The sequence below is a fragment of the Haliotis cracherodii genome, unplaced genomic scaffold (genome assembly GCF_022045235.1).
Source record: "Haliotis cracherodii isolate W230 unplaced genomic scaffold, xgHalCrac1.p SCAF_13, whole genome shotgun sequence".
NCBI lineage: Eukaryota > Metazoa > Mollusca > Gastropoda > Lepetellida > Haliotidae > Haliotis > Haliotis cracherodii.
The window spans coordinates 39,265,562-39,285,334 of NW_027266268.1; the positions used below are offsets into that span (position 1 = coordinate 39,265,562).

At 40.2% G+C, this 19,773-nt stretch overlaps 1 protein-coding gene across 3 annotated transcripts; it reads left to right on the forward strand.

Moving 5' to 3' along the window:
* The first annotated feature begins 1,204 nt into the window (after window positions 1-1,204).
* On the forward strand, window positions 1,205-12,540 carry LOC139459332 (uncharacterized). Of its 3 annotated transcripts, XM_071240789.1 has the most exons (4): window positions 5,302-5,372; window positions 8,196-8,210; window positions 10,757-10,832; window positions 11,301-12,540. In XM_071240789.1, exons 3-4 carry the CDS (start codon window positions 10,766-10,768, stop codon window positions 11,534-11,536), a joined length of 303 nt encoding a protein of 100 aa, XP_071096890.1. In that variant the 5' UTR covers window positions 5,302-5,372; window positions 8,196-8,210; window positions 10,757-10,765; the 3' UTR covers window positions 11,537-12,540. The 3 variants fall into 3 exon arrangements, with proteins under 3 accessions (XP_071096891.1, XP_071096888.1, XP_071096890.1); XM_071240790.1 differs by lacking the exons at window positions 5,302-5,372; window positions 8,196-8,210 and adding an exon at window positions 1,205-1,285; XM_071240787.1 differs by lacking the exon at window positions 8,196-8,210 and having other exon boundaries at window positions 5,289-5,372.
* Window positions 12,541-19,773: the final 7,233 nt, after the last annotated feature.

Sequence of the window (19,773 nt, forward strand, 5' to 3'; positions counted from 1 at the left end):
GTTTATGCATGCCATCGAATTCCAATTGCGTGGATCAATGCTCAAGATATCAATCACTAGATTACTCGATTTTTTACAAACCGCCGCCATATTGAGTTGGTCATGAATACTCTTTAGGGAGGTTACATTATACCAATATTACCACTCATCTCCGTTCCCTTATGAGTAATAAAACACTTCTCATCGTTCTTGGTAAACACACGGGGTCGCTAAAACCCTCGCATCTTCCTCGTGCCAAACGAGGCCTCGTTGTTTGGTTTACACAGCTGCCGATATGCTACATCATTGCCTCATTGGTTTCGAGTCAGCTGCTGATGCGGACACGTTATGCACAGATGGAAAAGGCTTTGAGTGTAAGCGACAAAACCCATTCCACTGTACGATTTTCACAATATCACAAGCATGTGTTTATCAATCGCTATCAAACAGACCCGTGAAAATCCGGGATGGAATATGTCTTCAGCAACCCATGCTTGCCGTAAAAGGTGAATATGCTTGTTGTAACAGGACACTAACGGGAACGGGTGGTCAGACTCGCTGACTTGGTTGAAGCATGTCATCGTATCCCAATTGCGTGGATCGATGCTCATGATATAACTCACTGGATTGTCTGGTCCAGACTTGATTATTTACAGACCGCCGCCATATAGCTGGAATATTGTTGTGTGCGGCGTTAAAAAACAAACAATCAAACCACTGGCTTCACCTGTCTAAATATTTACTTTTTTTGTGTACGTAACAGGCTTCTCCACTCCAGTGTAACTACATCCTAACCTACTCAACTGTATCAAAACTGCCTCATACCTGTATATATACTTGTCAACCATACTCTGTACATTATTTGCTTGATAACAGTGTTACAACCTAAGCATACTCGCGATTTACGGCAAGCTTTGGGTTGCTGAAGACCTATTCTATCACAAATCTTGTATGATGTAAACAAATATAATATGTAATATATCTTACGTTCACCTGTGTTTATAATCGATGTGTTGTAAATAAAACAAAATGGTTACTAAAAGATATGAACGTATATTTATCTAGCCATGAATAAATGGCTGCCTCGGTTAAATTCGTTTTGCATCTGTGGAGTGATCGTTGCTTCGGCACTCATACATCGTGTTGCATAGCTAGGATTGGCCATCCGCTCTGACTCGGGTGTTTCCGGGTGTGATCGAGACGAAATCTGACAAGCGGCAGATCTGGTCTAGGCGCTGGACAACACGGACGTATCAAGCCAAACCAATCTACCTCGAACCACTATCAGCAAAACGTTCGCTGAAAGGTCAGTACATTCCCCTATCACAAGACGTTGACGACCTATGTAACCTTGACATGACCCCCGACATTGTGACAACTGCGGTATTGTTAAGCACGTGACGAGCAGGTCCGCCGGGCACAAAGCCTTTAAAATGACGCCGTTAGACTGTCACATACACTCGTCATGTGTCGCATACTGTTTCTCAACTATCTCACTCCTCCATTATCTAACTCCTGCTGTCACACTGATGATGTATTACACTATCTGATCATAAACATACATAACAAATTATTATATAATATGACTATGTTTTTAGCCCAAAAATGTAATATATCAATGCAAATTATAATCTGACTGGCGACAGATCTAGTCCAGGCGCTGGACACCACGGACGTATAAAGCCAAACCCATCACAAGGCGTTGACCTTTACATGACCCCCGAAGTTGTGACAGCTGCGGTATTGTTAAGCTCGTGACGACTAGGTGCCCCCGCACAAATGACGCCGCCAGACTTCCGATTTGGTCGTGTATTTTTATTTAATTAGTGAGTGCCAACTTTTGTAAAAAAAATCTCTCTCTCTCTCTCTCTCTCTCTCTCTCTCTCTCTCTCTCTCTCTCTCTCATGATAAATGTACATTGATAGATGTTTTAGAGTATCTTTATCAGTTGTTGACATGATAGATATAATTTTCTGTGAGTGGCATGTACATAAAAAGGCAGATAAATATATTTTCTTCTTAAGTTGTCGTATTTTGGAAAAACTAACAGAAAATGTAACTCATCTTCAGTCACATTTAAACCACATTGCTCACATATTCTATGAGAGTTACACCTAAATTGTGCTAAAGTTAGTCTTAGCTTTTTTAAAATTGACATCAAATAAATAGTATTCAGGGGAAATAGTTGTCTTAAAAAGCTTGTAATAATTGCATATTTCTGATCTTAAAACATGCGATGACCAGTTTTATAAGTAAATATCCTTACGTCTTTGGCGCAGAGATACTAAAAACGAATCTGGATTGTTATGTACTCATTGATTATGAAAAATAAACTCATAGCCGCATTCATTTGATAACGACTTTACATCATATACCCTATTGCGGATTCCGTGTTTTTCATTATAACATTTTCTAGGTAATCTACCAATAGGCATTTTAAGAATTTTGAACCAATACTGGAGAATTCTAAAATGTTTAAATATGTAAAGTGGTACACGTCCACATTCACCATATACCATAACACACGATGTACAGTTTTTTTTACGCCAAGGAATCGTTTACAAGCATATAGATGGACCAGCTCATGACCCAGACCTCTGCTCTATATAAATGAAATTGGAGTAATTTTTGTATCAAATATTTCAAAAAAGGTTTTATACGAAAGATCAGTCAAAGTTGTTAAATTATGTAAGACTCCCATTAGTATCTTTTTTGCCTGCATTGCTGCATTACTGGTGTGGTAATTCCACGATAATCTGCCTGTGAAAGTAACCCCATTTATAAGAAGTGACAATTTGTAACGGTTGTGAGTTGAAGAACCATTGTTCCCTACTTTTTAAAAACGAACACTTTCGTTTTAACACTTTTCTATCAAATTCTGTAAACCTTTTATCGTACTAGAGAACAGAACTATATCACCAGCAAAAAGCAGCAGAAATATATCAACAATATCTGGATGCAGCTGTATACTATCAGTACAATTATCCTCAGTTAGTTGTGCAGTCAGTTCATTGATGAAAAAACAGAACAGGAAGGGGCTAAGAATACAGCCTTGGTGTACACCAATGTTACCTGTGAAGGCATCAGAATATATTCCCCCATTTTTAACACAAGACTTCACATTTTGATAAATATTGCATAATAATTTACCCGTTTTATTACTCACACCATTTGATAGAAACAATGACCACATTATGTTACTGTTTACAGAATCAAACGCCTTTTTGAAATCTACAAATATTGCATACAAATTTCCACCTTTTATCTGCATGTATTTGTGAATAATCGCATGAATTATGAAAATATTATCCGTGGTTGAGTACCCTTGTCTAAAACCTGCTTGTTCTTCCGAAAAATTATCAAATGAATCTGACCAAAAGTGACTCTTTTGTTGATAATAGAAACAAATATTTTGCTAAAAACACTCAGAAGGGTAATTCCTCGATAAATGTTCGTATCATTACATGATTCTGATTTGCGTATTGGAACAATCACACCGATGGTCCACTCTTTTGGGAAATAAGACGTTTCTAAATCATATCAAACTGTAATTCAAGGTATGGGAGTAAAATGTTGACAGAATGTTTAAAAAACTCTGGAATTAAACCATCTATGCTCGTAGATAACTTGAATTTCCTCTCTTGTAATTGGCGAGTCAGTTATGTCATTGTCATATGTTTCCTGACCTGAAAATTCAAAGATGGTATCATCCCTAACACCATTACCACTAATCATATTTTTGAAATATTATACGAGTTATCAATTTCAATATTATTTTTAAACTCATAATGTGGATTAGCTTTCCGAGGGTTGTCCAAAATTCTTTCGACGACTTAATGTTACCTTCCAATTTTATTTTGTTTTTGTTTTCAAGAAAAATATGTTTCTTTTCCCTGCACGAGGTTTTGTAAAGATATCTAATTCTTGTATATTCCCTTAACGACTGCAAATCTTTATCTCTTCTGTATTTGTTGAGGCATGTACATCTCTCTTTTTTGTAACTGACATTCCCAATTAAACCATTGTTGTGTTTTCTTATCCATGTGAACGACTTTCTTCATTTCATCACCGGCATAGGAGAGTGCCAATCTAATAAACTCAATACTTTCATAAATATTTGTGAATACGTCTTTTTCAACAAGTGATACCAACTTGCCTGAAGATTCGTTGCAAAGAAATATGTCTTCTTTATCAGTTCTCCATTAAATGTTCTTACATAATTGATATCATTATAACCATTCATGTCTGAGTGAAGCGTACACGTACTTTCCAAAGATAACTACATTAATAACAACCAATTTGTACTTAACACAAATTCTCTCCTCCAATAGCTTACACTTCCTTCCTCTGCACATAACATTACATTGCGGGGAGCTATTGATGCTCTGCAGCAATCTCTACTTGTATACAACAGGGTTCATGTGCTTTAGTTGGGAACGACAGCTGGATCTACGAGATGTTTGGTGCTCTAGAATGAAGTATGTTGTTTATCTATCTGGGGCAATGCTAATCAGCACCACGCCCAGGAATCCTTGTTGTATGTTGCAATGACCAGGCTATGTTTCACAATGCCCGGGGTTGTACGTCACACACCTTGACCCGCACGGCATCCATGTATGTGTCAGCAGTGTAAATAAGCGAGGGGCGTTTTGTATCAGGCGACACTTGATTTTCTGGGGTACTGCTGCAACAAAACGAATGACACATCAGAGAATGGGATCCAAATATGTTTTAATCCGAGCTCTATACCGTGAACGGATATCTCGTCGACTAACAACATTTTTAAGTTTCTGAGGGGACATACCAAGAGCTTTTGAAGCTCGTTTCAAGAATTTATTGCATAAAAAGGCTTTGCTCTTTCTGCTTCACTTCTAAAGAAATCATACACATTCAACATCAACTGTTTAACATCTGCTGAGTAGCGCATCTTGTCATTGAATGAACACGGTCACTGTGTAGCACGTGCAGACCGTGCTTGTGCTGTTCCTTCCACGGTTTGTCCCCCTACGTGTCATGTACAAATTTCTCTACAAAATTAAATGGCAGTTACTTAAAGAACTTCATCCGTCATGGGTCTTAAAATAAACAAAATTCAGATTTTGTTGGGTACAGGGTATTCATGGTCAAGTACCGTATTGATGTTTTATACACTTTTCTGGATTTCGAGTTATTTTGCAATTCATCGTTCTCATTTGGAGTCAAACGGACTGTACCTCGGTTGCGTTCTCAATGTCACCAATATGGCCCGTCTATGCGTCCAGGTGAGACGCCGGGGTCCAAGTAAGAATAAACACGAGGTAATCCGAGTGGCGTGATCTAAAACGCCCCAGATGATTTTCCCCGCACAAGGTTGTGAATGACGCAGTGTTAAAAGGGAATTCTTCGTCCTCAAGGTATGACATACGCTTCATTAGCCATGTAAAGATATACATGTCAAGCGCATTAATGAATATCAAACTAAATTCTGGTATGCATTCGTGTCTTTGCATCAGAGCTCACGTTATCGTTCAATTGAGCCGGCCAAATTCTAGAAAAATGTGTGAACGTTTAATTACTTCTTTGATAGGCATTTAGTAGTTGGAGCATTAAGTAAGGATAAGAATTTATAGATGAACAATTTCTTTATTACAATTAAGAGCGACGTTTCGGTGTAGGTTCTAACACCGTTATCCAGGAAGTGATTTCCAGAGTATACAGGTAGGATGTTAAACATTGGCTTCTACTTGTATATATACTTGCCAACCAAACTCTGAAAATCACTTGCTTGATAACAGTGTTAGAACCTACACCGAAACGTCGCTCTGAATTGTAATAAAGAATTATTCATCCATAAATTCTTAACCTAACTTAACATTTAAATAGCATCAACGCCATCATTAAAAAGGATCATGTGACCATGTGGAATGTGCAGGTGTGCCTAGTAGAGAGCCTCGATCTGGGCAGGCAGTCAGTCCAGACCCGACATCATAGCAGCCGGGTTCCAAGGCAATGACTGCACAATGGCCGCCTCCACTAGACGAACAAACATGGCGGACACGACATGTATTTATTATAGAAAAACGCTAGAACGGGTGGTTATAATTTTTTTTAATTTTTTATAGTTACTTTTAGTGAAGGAAACATTATTTAAGCTGTTACGAGACTCGAAAGTGGTTGTCCCATCGGTAAATATAAACAAGGACACATACCCCATTTTCGACAGTGCTATTTTCGTTAATATTTCGTGTCAGCTCACTGTTGTCACGAAATCGTTCACATGATACATGGAATTAAACGACCGCGTTAATGAAATACCGTTAGCATATTTATTTTATGACGCAAATGTCGCCGATAATGCCCCGTTTTCTCCCATTGTAAAGTGGTGGGTTAAGCGTAGTTATTGAACGCCCTGTATAATAACTAGAAAAAACCAACACTTTTGATCCGTAATGATGGTATATAATGATAGGGTCTTCACTGGCCTTTTGATTTTATTCACATGAAAAGCCATTCATTTGGCTTTTGTTTTCTTATTACACAATGAAATTAATCATACATAGATCTATTTATTTTGGAAAAATAATTGATTAAATCCATTATAGTGTTTTTTAACTATGTGTGTGCTTGTAAAAATGTCGGATCTGAATGGTATAACAATAAAGAATATGTTAATTAATTTGTATAAATTTGGTACAGTGGCATACACATCCATGTGTATTCTCTTTTTCACAGGATGAAACATGTGAAAATGTAACAGTAGTCATGGTGTGGCATGTTATAATTATACCTATTATTTATCATCAAAATTCAAATAATACATTCTAAGGCACACACATGCAAATAACAAATAACCATAACGTTCAAGCACATTAAAAATAAATGTAATTTAAGATGATTGTACTGACCAATCTACGTTAACTCCAAAGGGTTTTCAACAATCAGACATCTGAGAAAATTCCATCATGTTTTTTCACAACAAATTGAACAATCTAAAATATGCAAAGCTGATTAACATGATGTCCTGAATAAAAGCAAAAACAAAGTTACATAATTAGTTTTGGAACTTGTTAGTATGTAAATTACAATGAAAAATTGGTCAACAAATTCAGTACAAATTATGATCAAAGAAAAATCACTGATTCTGTGTGGAACCAGGCATGGAAGCAGTACTGTTAAAGCATAAGAGTGTGAAGCAAACAGATTCAAATGCACTAGCAGAATAAAAGATGACATCATATTACATTATGTGAGTTATTACTTTTGTCAGATCTACATGTATATCATGCTCTAAATGATGTCAGTATATGCTTTGGTACTGGCTTTGAGCCCCCCAAACTATGGTTCTCATAGTCAGGACAGGTGCCATTGGTACCGGGTAATCATCACCCTTAAGAGGTCACAAATAAATAGTGGAAAGTACACATGTGACTCCAGCTTTCATCCTCAAATCTTACATTTTCTGTGAAATCTGCACTTTTATGTTATGTATTACCATCATGATCATATTGGTTTTCTTTTCAAACAAATGCCAAATGAATGGCTTTTTATGAGAATAAAATCCAAAGGCCCAATATCAGAATCAATGACAGACCCTATCATTAAATAGAGCATTCATGAAAATGCTAAGAAAAAATTATAACCACCCGTTCTAGCGTTTTTCGATAGTAAATACATGTCGTGTCCGCCATGTTTGTTCGTCTGGTGGAGGCGGCCATTGTGCAGTCATTGCCCGGATGAGTGTTGCGCCAGCGCAGCATACCCAGGGAACCAGGCTGATACAATTTAGGGGAAATTTGGAATTTTGAAGAATGACGCGCAATAGGTTGGGGCACTAAGGGAGTTTGTGTGGTTTTGGGTTATTTTGTGTTTTATTATTGTAATCGTTATGTATTTATTCTTTCAGTTTGTTTTTGTATTATATATATTTTTCTTAGGATTTTAGCATGGTGTAGAATGATTTTGTAGTTATTAGAAGCGGCCTAGTAGGCCTGTTGTAATTAGGAGTATGCCTAATGCTTTGAAGTTTTGAAGGTCGTTTAGTTGGTTTAGAAGTGGTGCCGGAGACATATTTTATTACAGATTATTGTGGACTAGAGGGTTGTTCGTTACCAAACATTCCGACGGGCAGCGATCCATACGAATTCTATTTCTTTACCGAGATTGCGGAGCTGTTTGGCAGCTTTTGAGCATCTGTTGAATTAATTTAGGTCGATATTTTCTGTTTTTGTTTCTAATAGCTTGGAGTCCATTGAGTGAGTCAGTAAGGTTTAGGGTGTTTTGTTGGTTTCAGGCCCCGACATGAATTGTTAACTGTTGTCGGCGTCAATCCAGGGGGATTTCGCCTGTTAGGGCCTGCAGTGACGTAAGCGAAGTGCCTTGTTGTGTGCGTGTGATTATCTAAAGTGCTTGATATTGGATTGAGTTTAGATTATCGTTTAGTGTTGTGTTTAAGGTGTTATATATTGGGCATCCATTGTCTGTTTTTGATCTAATTAATTATGTGCCCCATTAGGGTCTCTTTGGAGGCCCCCCAATTGGAACCATCTATTTGCACATATTTGTATATTGTTTTATGCCTTCTGCAATATTTTTTGTGCCATATTTATGCTACTAGTGCGGATCCAGAGGGCTCCGTCATCTGCTTATTTAGACGTTTGAACTTTATTTAATTATTCCTCGAATAAGTCGTTTATCACAATGTTGAAAAGTGTTGGGCTTAGAATGCTGCCTTGGAGTGTGTGATTTTCTAGGGGACACTGCTCCGATAGCGTTTGTTCGATTCCCACGGTTATTTTGCGATTTGTTAGGAAGTCATGAATATAGTTATTATTTGGCTTTTGTCCTGCTTTTTGGAGTTTTTGTATTTGTCCGCTATGCCATACCATATCGAAAGCTTTAGAGAAATCTAGGAATATGCCTACTGTGTATTGTTTGTTCAATTATCCGCACCAAGTCCCACGCTTCTTATAGCATCTATCGTATTGCTTTATTTGCTTTATTTGTTTATTTTTGGGATAAATTGAGATTGTTGTTGCTTTGACTGTTGTGTTGTTATGACCATTTGCGGGTCAACTGTCTGTACATAATGACCAGGTGGTCACTAAATATATTTAGGTGTTTCACACTTAATTGAACAAAATGCACCCCCAAATTGTGACATGTTTTTGGAAACTCAGAATGAGGTATCCGGTGCCGGATCCTTGGTATCCAGTGCCGGATCCTTGGACACCCAGATTGAGGTATCCGGTGAGGTATCCGGTGCCGGATACCCGGATTCCAGGTGGCATACTTTCAGGTGAGGTGTCCATGCCGGATACCACGGATCTGGTATCCGGCTTGGTATCTGCCACCGGATACCCGGACGCGTTTTGGGTAAGTGTCCGGTGGTATCCGGCAGGTATCCGGATACCGGAAACTGCATTTTTTTTGCTGTGAAACATGGCATTGAGGATGAGGTGTGGGGGAACTGCAGACTGACCATCCAGGCTACGTAATACAATACATGGCAGTGTGATAGTGGTTCAGCTTTAGTGACAGCTCCACACCCCAAGCACATTCGGTTACCCTGCCTGATGGTCAGTCAGTATTCACTGCTGAATTGGAGGCAATTCATCATGCACTCAAACTCATACCGGAACTTCCGGCAGCAAAGACAGTCGTCCTATCAGACTCGCTAAGTGCACTTCAAGCCATCAGCGGCAGAAACTCAAACTCCAGGTCAAACACAGTCAACAATATTCTATACGAATAAACAAAACTATCGGACCAAGGGCAACAGGTGGAGCTGTGTTGGATCCCCTCTCACAAACATATTCATGGAAATGAAAAAAACAGACTCACTGGCGAAGCTAGCTCTAGCCAAAGCGGAGATACAGTCAATTCCTTTTAGTAAACTAGAGATAAAAAGCAAAATCAAAGCCTCTATAGCCCAAACATGACAAGGATGTAAGTAAGATCGGCAGATGGCAATTCAACCCAAGATCCAACAAAAGCCAAACTCATACTCAAATGAAAGGAAAATTGAAATTGCCACTCACGCCTCAGACTCGGTCACAAAAAGCACTATGACAAGGTTTGTTCATCTTACAATCAGGCTGAAACCATTGATCACGTGTTACTAGAATGTCAAGACCATGTCCCAGCCCGGGCTCGGTTAACTCAAGAATTGCAGTTAGATCCGCTATCTGTCATAGATCTCCTAAAGCCAAGAGATGCAATAGCGCATTCTGAGAGATGACAGCTACTTGAATGTATGTAAAAAGAGCAGCCAAGGCTACAAATGCAATTATATCAATATGCGAAAATAAAAATAATATCAATACAAAAACAGAAATTATGGGAATACCAAACTCCCAATAGATATGTGTACCCTACTCACACACATGAGTCCCAAAAAGGGACAGGTCAGCCGAAATTGCTTTGGCAAAAGGCGACCTCTTAAACACTTAATGCAACAACAACGACTTAGCTTAGGATTAAATCTAGCATGCTTCAGCAACCCATGCTTCCCGTAAAAGGCGACTATGCTTGTGATAAGAGGCGACTAACAGGATCGGGTGGTAAGGCTTGCTGACTTGGTTGATGCATGCCATCGCATCCCACTTGCGTGGATCGATGCTCGTGATGGCAATCACTGGATTATCTGGTGTAGACGCGATTGTTTACGCCGCCGTCATACAGCTGGAATATTGCTGAGTGCGGCGTTAGACAGCAAATAAACTCTTCAAAAGGATCACGCTATCAGTGTTCAGCAGTACCCTCTCATGTGTCGCTGATTACTGTTCTGTTATCGTTGCAGCATTGGAAGATGGCGGCAATACGAAGTTGGTTGGCGGTGGTATCACTCTGTCTTATGATAAACATAGTTGAAATGAGTAAGTCATAACTTTTGTAACAATTTTAATATCAATAATCACATGATAGTCCTCGTTGTAACAAAATGGTAAAAGCGTTTTCAATTCCAAGTTTTTTGCAGCAATGGTGTACCTCCATACATACATTTAATCGTATAATTGTAGGCTTGCACTTATAATATACACATTCAGTATGGTTTTTTTGTAAATGTGATGTATGTATCTCCGTCGACGCCTCAATTCGCGGTGCAGAGTTGCGTCCCTTTGGAACGCCATAATCCTATGATTGTGGGTTCGAATCCCGATTTGCCCCGATTATGTTTCTTGGTTTGTCAGCACCAGAACAGTGGTTTCAATAAACGTCTGAGACCTGCATCACTTCGGGCTTTCCTCCCACATTAAGCTGGCACGCAATCACAAAACTGTAATACTGTTTAATGCCGCATTAAATCTAACTCATTCACTCACTCACTGTTTCCGTCGTTCCAGGGATAGAAAACTGCTGGACAAACAACCAGTGCGGGTCATGCTCCTCTGCACAACCAAATGCTTTCGGTCTGGGCACCGTGTGCTGCCCGAGCTGTACTCCCGGCGTCCTGCAGATGGTGGAAGGCGGGACGTGCACGTGCGACATTTCCATTGCAGCCCTGCCTCGGGGAGTGTCCGTCATTGCATCCGCAATCACACTGACGCTGGCCATCTGCCTGAAACATCTCCTGCATTGAACCCATCCTACTAAAACGAAGCATCTTCCGGACCCATCCCGTGCACTAGAGCCTGATCAGATGAGCCTCCAACATCTCCTACAATGAAACCCGATCCTACATACACTGCCTGAAACATCTCCTACAATGACACCTGATCCTACAGACACTGTCTGCCTGAAACATCTCCTGCAATGACACCTGATCCTACAGACACTGTCTGCCTGAAACATCTCCTGCAATGACACCTGATCCTACGGACACTTTCTGCCTGAAACATCTCCTACAATGACACCTGATCCTACAGACACTGTCTGCCTGAAACATCTCCTGCAATGACACCTGATCCTACAGACACTTTCTGCCTGAAACATCTCCTACAATGACACCTGATCCTACAGACACTGTCTGCCTGAAACATCTCCTGCAATGAAACCTAAACTACATACACTATCTGCCTGAAACACCTCCTACATTGAAACCTGATCCTACAGACACTGTCTGCCTGAAACATCTCCTACAATGAAACCTAAACTACAGACACTATCTGCCTGAAACACCTCCTACATTGAAACCTGATCCTACAGACACTGTCTGCCTGAAACGTTTGGTACATCTTGACCTGCATTCGCTTACCACACTCCCATCTTTTCTGGACATAGGAAACGTTGCTGGAATCTAAGATCGACTGGTTTGTTTCCAATGTAACTTGATCCTGTGTTTCTATCCAGTAATCTGGGATGTTCCAGGTGCTCTGTTTTAAAATGCGTGGTGTTTTAGAAGCCATGTGGACGTTATGTAGATGACTACTAAGCAGTGCATCACGTTTGTATGTAGTTTTATAATAGGCGGGTCCAGAGGCTTGTGATATCCTGCCTCTCCCCCTTTTAAAAATGCTGGACCCGCCCTTGTTTTTATAATGTAAAGAAGTTGTAAATCCTTTGTATTGAGTCAAATTTATACTGCTTTCTGCTCGACAGATTCCTATTTGTTTGGAAAAATATATTAAAAGGTTCCTTTTTGTATGTAGTTTCTTGTTAGCTAAAATTAGCTTTGTTTGTTTGTTGTTTGACGCCGCACTCAGCAATATTCCAGCTACTTGACGGCGGTCTGTAAATAATCGAGTTTGGACCAGACAATCCAGTGATTGTCATCATGAGCATCGATCCACGCAATTGGGATACGATGACATGCATCAACCAAGTCAGCGAGCCTGACCACCAGATCCCGTTAGTCGCCTGTAAGGGCAAGCATGGGTTGCTGAAGGCCTATTCTACCCCGGATCTTCACGGGTCGCTAAAATTAGCAGTCAGATAGTGTTGGTATGGTGACATGGCCAGATTATTGACTTACGCTGGGCTGTTGCTGTAGAGGCTCCTATCTGTGTGGGACCTTACTCTGTAAGGTCACATATGGCACGCTCTAAACCAACTACTGCCTGCTTTCGTTATCAACACTGGCATGATATTTACTTAGGGTTGCATGACAGTTTGTGTTGAGGTAATATGTTAAACAAGTCAGTTTGTTTGTTTGTTATTTTAACGACACAATTGGCAATATTCCAGCTACATGACGGTTGTCTGTAAATAATCGAGAGTGGACCGGAGAATCCAGTGATTGATAACATGAGCATTGATCCACGCAATTGGGTTTCAATGAAATGCATCAACCAAGTCACCCCGAGCCTGTCCACCTGATCCTGTTAGTCATCTGTTACAAGCAATGCCATTTACAACAAGCTTGGGTCGCTGAAAGCCTATTCTACCACGGACCTTCACAGGTTGAAAACAAAGCTAGATGAATGTTAGTTGGTCACGGTGACCTTTCATAGTGAAATCTTCCAATAGTCTGACCACTGGACAGTAGCCCTCTAACAGTAGCCCTCTAACAGTAGACCTCTAACAGTAGCCCTCCAACAGTAGCCCTCCAATAGTTTGATTGTTCTGCAATAGATAGTCTTGTTTTCGTCATTACTGTTTACGATCGCTGGTAGTTCTTCGCAGACACACATCTTTTCAGACAAGAGACACTCATCTACACATTCTATTTGAAGATGTAATTTTGAATCCACACGAGGATCGGCAATACTGAACAATATGTCAAAATTTCTTTTTGACACAATGTTTCATAAAAACACTTTGTAGATATAAATTGTAGGCTGCTGCACCTTACGATCCTTCTATGCACACATGCATGACGGCACAAAAGAGCGGGGCCTTGAAGAGTCAGTGAGTGAGTTGGGTTTAACGCCGCTTTTAACAGTTTTCTAGTTATACCATGGGGTGTCAGCTTAATGTGGGAGGAAAGCCCGAAGTGATGCAGGTCTCAGACGTTTACCACCTCGATGAAACCCACAAGCACGAGCATGGTGCTGACAAACCTAGAAACATAATCGGGGCGAACCGGGATTCGAACCCACAATCATAGGTTTCTGGCGTGCCCAAAGGACGCAACTCTGCACAGCGAATCGCGGCGCCTTTGACGACTGGGCCACCCGTGCCCCCGGGTAGAACAAGGGAGAGTAATGAATTCCATATAAATAAGTACTTACACGGAAGGAAAATACCACTGAACAAAATTGAGGGTAGGTACCTTTGTCCATAGATACGTTATCGCGCACTGACCTGGGACGGGGAGCTAAGCAAACATATCTGGCAATACCCCTGACATTTCCCAATCACAAGTATCTGAACGTCCTAAAGCAATGCCTACTTGTTCAGTCTTAAAATACGTTACTGATATCCTTTTGAAAAATATTCATTATCATAATCATATAGTAATCATTATATTAATCATAGCCATGTGTAAAATTTGAAAACTTATATTAGAAGGAAAGAATACTTTCGGAAAAAATGTGTTCCTAACCCCCAATGCTACAAACTGTCAGTTTAAAAAAGTTTTCCTGCGTTCTTAACTCCAAAAGTTTAACGTTAAAATCATCTTACAAGGTACCCGTTTTGGATTACAACACATCTCATTCACTCCATGCTGGTAATTGTCTCTTATATCTGTTCCAAAACAAGTTAATGTAGAAGGAAATAGGTGTATCATTTGTTTACGAGACACGTGTAAGAAAATTCTTACCAGCAATCTAAACTAGAATTGTGTATGAGAGATACTTTCCTATCATGTGAACTCTTAAAGTCTCGCTCGATTGAAACGAGAGCCGACTCCCTTACCGTAAAGGTTCAAGTAAAGTATAAGCATCATTTCCCAAGGTGAGTAGCAATCTTTCATACCATACGTCACATGAACTGGTTTTAGAGACACCGAAAGCAGAGATTAGACTCGGCAACCGTCCAACGTCGATTTGTCTGCACTCTGCTGTTTAACGCCGTTCTCTTTCACTACTGTCAGGTCTTTGGTCTACAGTTAGACTCCCATAAGGGAGTCGCACTGCTTCGTTATATACTGACATGAAATTATCTGAGTTTGGGGGATAAATGAATCGGGCAAATACGTTTATCTGTTGCTTATCGACCGGAGAATTTAATAGTCACACAATGAAAGTTCAGAGCGATGTCACGTGACTCTTGAAAACAGGTTATGCAACAGCAGAATATTGATTTCATAACCGTTTGTTTCGGACATAAAGTTATCTAAAAAGGGCATCGTAAAATTGTTCAACCTGTAGATTGAAAGGCCTCGCACAGGTTTCACATAAGGTGTATTTTACTAATATTACAATAAAGAGGTTTCCACTCAGTGTAACATCATAGATCTTCACCAACCCATGCTTGCCGTAAAAAGCGACTATGCTTGTCGTAACAGGCTCGCTGACTTGGTTGATGCATGTCATCGTATCCCAATTGCGTGGATCGATGCTCATGATGACAATCACTGGATTATCTGGTCCAGACTCGATTATTTACAGACCGCCGTCATATAGCTGGAATATTGCTGAGTGCGGCGTCAAACAACAAACAAACAAAGCTAATTTTAGCTAACAAGAAACTACATACAAAAAGGAACGTGTGACAGATGAGTGTACGTACGTGTGAGAAATGAGTGTACGTACGTGTGAGAAATGAGTGTACGTACGTGTGACAGATGTGTAGGTACGAGTGACAGATGAGTGTTAGTTCGTGCAACAGATGAATGTAAGTGCGTGTGACAGATGAATGTTAGTTCGCGCAACAGATTAATGTAAGTACGTGTGACAGATGTGTGTTACTTCGTGTGACTGATTGGTGTTAGTTTCCGAGACAGATAAGTGTCAGTTCGTGTGACAAATGAGTACTTTCGTGTGACAAATGAGTGTTAGTTCGTGTGACAGATGGGTGTTAGTTCGTGTGACAGATGAATGTAAGTTCGTGTGACAGATGAATTTAAGTACGTGTGACAGATGAGTGTTAGTACGTTCGACAAACTGTTTCGTTGCTGGACTGGAACTTCATGTGCCAGTTGTGTAAACTGTCAGTACCTTCTGCTTTTAAATTGTTGACGAAATTTTTCCAAAGATGTTGTCAGTAACTGTCGAGCGCCAATGAATGTAAGGTTACTTCGAGAAAAGGAGATATATTCATGCATTTTATTAGCAGTGTTACATGCACCTCTAAAGGTCGTTTCTAATTGTTTCATGATTTCATGATTGTCAAATCCCTTCAGATTGTGAAACATAATTACTTTGGTGAATTTGTTTCGTGAACACCTGGTGTCATCACTAAATTTCAGTGATCCATTCATACAATTTTTATCAATATTTACGCCTAATGGGATCTGTTCTGGTACGTTAGAGTCCATTATTTCCATGTTCTTAGGAAATCTGGGGCGGTTGGGTATCCTTGTGGTTAAAGCGTTCACTCTTCACGCCGAAGGCACGGGTTCGATTCCTCAGATGGGTACAATGTGTGAAGCCCATTTCTGGTGCCCGCCGCCGTGATATTGCTAGAATATTGCTTAAAGCGGCGTAAAACCTCACTCACTCACTCACTTATAAGACATCGATTTTACGAAACCCACTATATCATGAGCATGTTTTTATGAATCACTATCAAATAGTGATGATACCAGGTGTTCGCGAAAAGGTGAGCGTTGCCCGCCCAAACGTCGGCACCCGTCACAACCACATGCAAAGGCAAGTCAATTGTTCACCTGAAAAACACGGGAACATGTAGTAAGTCAAAATAGGATATTGCTTTAGACATAACTTTCGTCACTAATGCGGCACATGAGGAAATGTCCTCCACATGTCTACCATAAACTCTTATGAAAGCTTTACTCATGCCTTGTGGCGATGATGAAACAACGTTTGAGCAAGAGTCGTATGGTGGTCTTTGGTAACTTGGTAGAAGAACATGTTCGATTGTATCTCAAAAGTAGTGAAATCTAGACATCAAAGACTGAAGCTGTTGAATATTTCTTGACATTAAGGGAAAGTTGACAATTCGAAAGTTGAAGACATCCGTCTCGTCATACAGTCTTGTGGAGCGTGTTTAGTCACTCTGAATCTTTAAACAAGATCTAAATATGAAACAGACGAGGCGGTCCCTCTGGTCGTCTTTATTCTAGTTCATGTGGGTAAAATGACTGAATGTGACATTAATACACACAAAATGCCCCTTCTCTGAAAAGAATTACGGCACCAATGTCTTGACAAGTATCGCTTCCATTCATGTATCTAAGCACGGAGCAAGGACCATAACTCTGTTTATAAAAAAATAAGGTCACCAATTTGCGAACTCAGTCCTGACAAGTATTTCTAAGATAAGCATGAAAACCTTTATTCAGGTAACTTCAGTAGCTCCTGAGAAAACTTGTCCCCATTTGACGCAATATGCACCAAGTTAAAAAGCACGGAGCAAGGACTATAACTCTTAAAAAGTGCATTTAAGACACCTAACTCACTTAGATCATGACCAGTGATAGACGTGCGTAAATTTCATTTCTCTAACTTAAAACGTTTTGTGAAAAAAAAGCCTGTTTTTTAGACCCACTACTATCTACACATTTAAACTGAACTTGTTTCTTGATGGCCATATTGGAAATTCGATTCGTCTTGAACAAATTCAGGTGTTATTATTGGTTGGAAGAGGCGACTTTCTGCTTTATTGGTTTCAATGTCAAAGTCAAGGTCATGATTAAATATATAAAGGATATTATACGAGTGTTCGTGTCATACTATGTTTACGAGTGTCTAAATTGCGGTATTTCCCGAGCGAGAGAGAAAGAAATACCGGAATTTAGGCAAGGGTGTCGTAAACAACATCAACAATGGGGCTTCCGACCCTTTCGTTTTTGAGATGAATATATATTGTTTCTTTTTAAATCATGGATGGCTACCTGACGGTCATTTCAACGTTGATGTACTAAACAAACTTGAATTCCCATATTTGTTTATTTGTTTGTTTTTTAATGCCTCACTCAGCATTATTCAAGACCAGACAATCCAGTGATTGACATCAAGAGCATCGATCCTACGCAAATGGGGTCTGCAAGTTTGTCGCCTGTTATAAGCATAGTCGCCTCTTAAGACAAGCACGGGCTGCCGAAGACCAATTCTAACCCGGATGTTCACGCGTCCCATATAGAGACAACCAGACACACCCACTTAGTCACAAGGGCTACCGGATGACAGTGCTCTTTGCCCTCTGTCCTCTTGGCTTCATTTCCGATCATGTCCTTGATATTCCGTTACGTATACAATGACCTACAATATAGTATGGTCAAGCTGACACATCAATCTGTTTTGACGTCATTGATCTGGATCCAGTGAAGTCTTCCTAATAGATAATTGTTGTTTGTTTAACGATGCAATGTGCAACATTTCAGCTCATAAATGTAAATTATCGAGTCTTGACCAGACAACCCAGTAATTGATATTATGAGCTACGATCCACGGCGTCGAAGTAATTAACAAATGTTTGTTTGTTGTTGAAAGCCCTACTCAGCAATATTCTAGATATATGACGGCGGTCTATAAATAATCGCGTATGGACCAGACAATCAAGTGATTGATATCATGAGCACATCCGTAAAGATCAGAAATAAGTCTTAAGCAACCAATGCTTACCGTAAAGGGCTATTATGCTTGTCGTAAGAGGCAACTAACGGGATCGGGTCAGGCTTGCTGACTTTGTTGAGGCATGTCATCGTATCCCAATTGCGTGGTTGGATGCTCATGTAATCAATCACTGGAATGTCTGGTCCAAATTGAATATCTACAGACATCTTCTTGTCAGTACTGAGGGTAGCCACTGTCACAGAAGACGATATCCCTCTCCGAATTGAGAGATGCCATTAGAACGTATGTCGACATGACCCAAACTGAAACAATTTCCCCATAGATAGCAACGAAGAACCGGACATTCACTGGAAGTCGATCACATCGTCAACATTATCAGCAACCAATCAAGCCACACAAGTGACGTAGACACGGGTGTTGTAGTTCCGACATTTTGGTAACGCCAGAAATGCCTGAGTGATTTGGTTCCGTATTAGACACCGCCTGTCTTGACCTCGATCTCCACCTGAAGAGTGAGTGAGTGAGTTGGGTTTAACGCCGCTTTTAACATTATTCCAGTTATATCACGGCGTGTCAGCTTCATGTGGGAGGAAAGCCAGAAGTGATGCAGGTCTAAGACGTTTACCACTTCGGCGAACCCCTCGAGCACGGGTATGGTGCTAATAAACCTAGAAACATAATTGGGGCAAACCGGGATTCGAACCCACAATCATAGGTTTCTGGCGTGCCCAAGGGACGCAACTCTGCACAGCGAATCGCGGCGCCATAGACGACTGGGCCACCCGTGCCCCTCCACCTGAAGAACCCGACCACTGCCAATTGTGCAGTAAGACAGGGTAATAAACGATTTTTGAAAGAAGTGTACATGTTGGTTGTATTGAAATCTAGCAGCGTGTGTTAAAGAGACTATGCAGCTTAGGAAAAACATATTGTGACAACACTATTGTTGCTGCTGTAACATGTGACGATGGCTCAAGTGAATGCTGAAATAAACTACGATGACATATAATAAAGTAGAAAATAACCATTTTCGTTCATCTTGTTTGTTTACTATTGTCTAACGCCGCACTATTCAAATTACAGTGAACTTCGTTTATAACGAACACGCTTATAACGAACTGACCGATATGACGAACTTATGTTTAGTCCGGGCCATTTGTTGTATACAGTGAACTACGGTTATAACGAACTCAAAGGGACCACTATTTTAGTTCGTTATAACCGTAGTTCGTTAAATGTACAGCACATAAACAACAAATGGCCGGGACTAAAAATATGTTTGTTATATCGTTCA